The 5,850-nt window shown below is 42.4% G+C and overlaps 1 protein-coding gene across 2 annotated transcripts; it reads right to left on the bottom strand.

The window, feature by feature from the left end:
* Window positions 1–3,389: 3,389 nt before the first annotated feature.
* LOC138804877 (large ribosomal subunit protein uL16-like) lies at window positions 3,390–4,034 on the bottom strand. Of its 2 annotated transcripts, XM_069989391.1 has the most exons (2): window positions 3,955–4,034; window positions 3,390–3,846 (listed from the first exon to the last, which is right to left on the bottom strand). In XM_069989391.1, the coding sequence occupies exons 1-2, from the start codon at window positions 4,032–4,034 to the stop codon at window positions 3,390–3,392; spliced, it is 537 nt and encodes a 178-aa protein (XP_069845492.1). The 2 variants fall into 2 exon arrangements, with proteins under 2 accessions (XP_069845492.1, XP_069845491.1); XM_069989390.1 differs by having other exon boundaries at window positions 3,390–4,034.
* Window positions 4,035–5,850: the final 1,816 nt, after the last annotated feature.

Here is a 5,850-nt window from a genome sequence, read left to right as displayed (position 1 = left end):
TATTATTTTGTTGTTGTTGTTTTCTCTATTTACTTGCTAAGTACGTTGGGGTTCTACAGAATGAAAGGTGAGGAGATTTCTGACTATGAGAAAAAAGTTTTCATGATCTACAGATCTAAATCTTGGAAAGCTCCTCTAAACCACACAGGAAATATTTAAACAATGACAGAATCCCCCTTTTCTCATAAAGGACTTAAACTATGCCTTCAGAAATCATTCTTATTTCTCACTTAATGTCATTTAAAAGGAGGCTGGGAGTCAAATTTTCTTTTACAGGCTCTAGGTTAATCTCATCCTTCTTTAGAAACACCTCTCCCCTGGCAGATGGTCTCAAACTTGGTGTGCAAGTTTGTTGTTGCTATGTTTAGGTGGAAAATGCCCCCGTGACTCCTTTTCCTTTTTCCTTTACTTCAGGAATACAGGCCTGGAGGGGAATAGATGAACAAATCCAATGTGTGTTTTAAACATTTTCTTAATTGTTTCTGTATGCCTTTCTGGAAAGTGGGCCATTTTTTTTTTTGAGAAAGAATAGTCACGAACATTACTGGCAGATAGAATCCATCTGGAAAAGCGTATAATTTGACAGAATTTCAGCTCTGATGGGGATTGATGATCTGGTTATAGTTTTTCAGATGAGGAAAGCGGGCCTCTTAGGGACCCTTTAGAGGAGATGCTGGCTAGCCAGTGTAGTGGGTGTTCACACATACACACAAACACACACACACACACACACACACACACACACACACACACACACACACACACACACACACACATACACACCATGGCACAAAAGCTCCATTTGTCCAACATGATTCTGAAGGAAATCATTGGTTTAGGAAAAGCCACAGAGAACATTCTTTCAGAAACTATCTTATATTAAAATATTGATTTTACAAGAATATGTCTTGCTTAACAGCAGGAAATGGAGAGTGACTGACACAGAAAGGAGGCCGGTAATGGAGAGCACTAGAGTTCAAAATGACCTTTCCAGGGACTCTCTGGAGCACTCAATGCTACGGTTTGAATGTCCCACAAAGGTCCATGTACTAAAGGCTTGGTGCTGTTGGAAAATGGTGGAACCTTCAGGAGGCTGGGCCTTGGAAGAGGACTTAAGGTCATTGGAGATCGCTGCCCTCAGAGGAGATTGTGCAGCTCTACTCTCTACTCTTCCCTGCCTGCCTGCCTGCTTTTCTTCCTTCTTTCCTCCTTCCCTCCTGTTGTTCTTTCCTTTCCTCCTTTCTGCTCTCCCTCCTTTCTTTCTTTTTTTTGGGGGGGGTCCGGTCGTGGGGCCTGAACTCTGGGCCTGGGTGCTGTCCCTCAGCTCTTCAGCTCAAGGCTAGCGCTCTACCACTTGAGCCACAGCACCACTTCCGGCTTTTTTCTTTTTGCTTATGTGGTGCTGAGGAATCGAACCCAGGGCCTCAGGCTTGCAAGGCAAGTGCTCTACCACTGAACCAACTTCCCAGCCCTCCTTCTTTTCTTTCTTTTCTTCATTCTTCCCTCCATTCTTTCTTTTCTTTCTTCCTTCCTTCTTTTTGAGACATGGTCTTATCATGTAGCTCAAGCTGGCCTTAAACTAGAAATCTTCCAGCTGGGATTGTAGTTATAAACTATCATGTCCAGTTTTCTTCTTGCTTTCTTATTTCTTGGCTAATGAGTTCACAGTTCTGCTCTGCCATGGGCTGCCACTAGAATGTCATACCCATTCCAGAGGTGATCTCATGAAAAATGGCTTAAAAGGGTAATTCAGTCATACAAGTGGATATAACCTGGATGCAGAAGCTCAGCTCCCATGAATCTGTTGAGCTGATCTAGTATAATGTGGACTAAATCTGTGTGGAAGCGCATATCTAATTTGAAAATTAGGTATCTAACATGTTCTAAGATCCAGAATTTTTGAATGCTGATATAAAGCCACAAGTGGAAAATTCCACATCATGAAACTTTGTTTATGCACACAGTTACTAAAAAATATTGTTTGATATTTCTTGGGGGGGGCTGATCAGGCAGGAAAGTGCTAAGGATTGAATCTAGGACTTGTGCATGCTAAGTAAGCATTTTTCCCTTCCACTGAGCTACATCCTCAGCCTGAATTTCACGTCTAAATTTACGTCTCATCCCTACTATATCACATTATGTATATGCAAATTTCCAAAATCTAAAAGAACCCTAGACTCTGGACACTTTTGGTTCAGAGTATTTTAGGCAAGGGCTACTTAACCTGCATATAAACTAGCAGTGACTTGAGTACCTATCTATAGGGACTACTAAAATAAAGATTTGTATGAATAAAATGGGATGGTCATAGATAAGAATATTCAGCCAGAAGAATGTGCATGTTATCTTGTTTATGAAAACAGGGAGATATCTTTTATGTGCAAAAGCATTTTCTAGTAGTTTACACAAAAGCTTGATGCTGATCTCAGAGTCTAGGGTAGCAGAAGGAAACAAAGAGCAATGAAAATAATAGTAATAATTATAATAATATATTTTTGTGGAAGTACTGTGTGTTGACACTAGCCTATATCATTTACCAAAATAAACAAGTTTCACCTTCACACTAGTTCTCTAAGGTGACTATTATGATCTCCACATCATAGACAAAGAAACTGAGGCAAATAGAGTTGAAATAACTTGTCTGGGACCAGTGGGATAGCAAGTAGAAAGCTGAATTTGAATCTAGATAGTTTGACTGCATGCTATAAAATTTTCTTTTATATAATTTTTGTTGAGACTATTTGGAGTTTTTCAGTTGTCATATATATTATAAAGACTAATCAAAAAGAGAATTAGAGCTGGGAGTATAGTTCAGTAGTAGAGTGCTTACCTAGCTCTTTTACCTAGTTTGAGTTTTGTCTCTAGCACAGATTCTCCCACCACCTAAGCTAAGCTAAGTTAAGCTAAGATAAATAAAAGAGAAGATGATTTTGGAGAGGAAGGAAAAGACAGAAAGACTGAAGGGAGAATGATTAGACAGTTTCTCATTCTTTCTTCTCTTTAGAATTCAAGATAGTCTTGGACATAAAACACAAAAGAAGAAGGATATTATAACCTTTCCACAGGGCATATCACCTTTTAATAACATCTATCACTAGATTTCCAGACAATGAGACAGCCTCCACAATGAAGATCTACCAGGGCATAAATGATACCTATGGCCATGGTGTTGAAGAATGGTGGGGTCAGAGAGAGGAGGACCAATCAAGGGAGAGATACATGCATCACCAATGGTGAAACATCCCTGGAACATAAACACAAGGAGAACAAGGACTTGGACTGGCTTTTTCACACTCACCCGTTTTCATTTTCCTTTTTTTTTTTATTTTTTTAGACATAATGCGTGTTTTATTGGGGAACATGATTAAAGTGGTGGTGAGTGATAGAGCTCAGGAGTGCAGGGCTCTCCACTTATCCAGAGGACCACGATTTGGGATGTATTTGACTCCACAGCCATCAGGAATGAGGCGCTTCTCAGCTACCATGTCTTCAAGCTCATCCACGTTGAACTTGGTAAAACCCCACTTCTTGGAGATGTGGATCTTCTGACAACCAGGGAACTTGAACTTGACCCTGCGTAAGGCTGTAATCACATGTTCTTTATTCTGCAGTTTGGTGCTGATAGACATGATTACTTGGCCAATGTGAACCCTGGCCACAGTGCCCTGTGGCTCCCCAAAGGCACCCCGCATACCTGTCTGGAGCCTGTCAGCCCCAGCGCAGGACAACATCTTGTTGATGCAAATGACATGGAAAGGATGCAGTTGTACTCGAATATGAAAGCCATCTTTGCCACAACATTTTACCATATACATGTTGGTACAAATACAGGCAGCCTCCAGGGCTTCAGAGGAGAGCTGCTCATATTCATCTGACCCCATGGGCCCAAAAAGTGGGAACTCCTCCACTTTTGTCTTCTTCCACCCAAGGTCAAAGATGCAGATCTTGGCATCAGGGACACCTTGACAAAAGTGAGACTTTGGGTACGGCTTGTTCTTATAATACTGGTAACACTGGGCTGGGCGGCCACCCATGGCCACACCAGAGTCTTCAGTGGCGCACTGGAGGAAAAGAGCTCCTTTTCCTTTTGACCCACTTTTCACTCTACAACCTTGTTTGTTTCATAAACTTCTTTATGAAGCCTTTTTAGAACAGGACTGTGTGTTGATGCGGAAGCAAACCTTTGTCCAGTCTTCATTTGGTAGGATAAGGAAAGAAAATGGAAAAGACATGAGAAAGTAGAAGAAGAGGAAGGAATTTCACCTCCGCTGTAGGAGGAGTCAGTGACTAAACTGAAATAGGGCAATCGGGTCTGGCCAGTGCCACCTTGGCCACATGGTGAATGGTAGGGTCTGACATCTTCATGGGGGGGAAGGTAAAGCCCCTGCCTCCCAGGTGATGGGCATGTCTGAATCCCTGGGGGTAGGGGCAGGGACTTGGCTGATAGGTTACTAAACCTGTCAGTCCAGTGTCTGGGACTGCGAGTTTCCTGTGACCTTGCTCCTGACCTGATACTATTTAGGCCCTGACCAGCTCAGGTGCCATTACACCATGCCATGTGCTTCTGTGTTCGGGTTCTGTCTCCTGTCTCCTGTCTCTTCTCCAGTTGCCATGGCATTCCACTTCAGCTCTCCATTGGAGCTGAATTGGTTTGTTGGTATCCTTTTTGTTTTTTCTTTCCTCTCTGGTCTCCATGGCTCATTTTCCTAACAGTGTTAAGCACATTTGCTGGCCGCTGGTCTTTGAGACAGGAGTCCACCATGCAGTCACCAGTCTTTTAATAAAGACTCCAGGATTTGAACCTTCAAAATTTGGCTTCTCCATTTTCTTACAACAAACCACTTTCTGAGGTATCCTGGAAAATACATATGTAGATAGATAGAGCTCACACCCTGCAGGCTGCAATCCATTTCTTTGATTGCAACTTTCTGTCTTGATGAAAGATTTACTGATTCCATCCAGCTGCAAAACATTTAAAACTTTACTGTACTTCCCTCATTTAATTTACTCTTGACTCTTAATCACATTTTTAATAGCCATAAACATCTGTTGTTTTTTTTTCTTGCAATGCTGTAGAAATATTTCCTCTTCCCTTGCCAAGCAATGGTTCTTGGAGTTGACATCAAAAGAGATCTCTGCACACTTTAGGTGTAAGAAAGTGGTGAGTTTGATAAATCAGCTGATGTCAGAATAAAGCAGGAGGAGTTAGACACTGATGGCTCATGTCTGTCACGCTAGCTATATAGTAGGCTGAGATCTAAGGAAAAACCAGCTCAGGGAAGGGAAGTCCATGAGATCCTGCTCTCCAATTAATCACCCCAAACCCAGAAGTAGAGCCATGGCTCAAGTGATAGAGTGCTAACCTTGAGTAATAAAGGTCAGGGACAGCACCCTAGGCCTGAGTTCAGCCCCTGAGTTTCTAGAACTGTGTATGTGTGTGCGCACACACGCGCGCGCACACACACACACACAGAGCTGACCAGATGTCCACACACACATGGGTCAGTCCCTGGATGTGAACTGCCCCAGGAAGGATGCAGGTAATGGTAAGGCTGCTCTCTTTGTAGCCCAGGTGATCTCTGAGGCTGACAGGCTGATGCTTGACACTAGCACTCCCAGGAATGAGACAACAAGCCTGTTATGGAAGGAAAACAAGAAGGCAGTTCACATCATACCACCTCAAGGCTGGCATTTGACAGTCTAGATTTTCTTTATGAAAACTTTCTTTCTTGGTTTAAGTATCATCCATGTTCCATATGATATACAAAGATTTGGAGAGCAAGAAAAAAAATCACTCTGCTGCCAAGAACATTATGCTTTGGACCCCCTTAGAAGGGCCTTGCTGGACAA

This window comes from Dipodomys merriami, unplaced genomic scaffold (genome assembly GCF_024711535.1).
Source record: "Dipodomys merriami isolate MVZ:Mamm:240054 unplaced genomic scaffold, mDipMer1.0.p SCAF_378, whole genome shotgun sequence".
NCBI lineage: Eukaryota > Metazoa > Chordata > Mammalia > Rodentia > Heteromyidae > Dipodomys > Dipodomys merriami.
This window is presented reverse-complemented; position numbering and strand designations above follow the sequence as displayed.

Bases quoted from the DNA above. Each gene is read 5' to 3' on its own strand.
- LOC138804877 (XM_069989390.1), bottom strand. From the start codon at position 4,034: ATGGGTGGCCGCCCAGCCCAGTGTTACCAGTATTATAAGAACAAGCCG.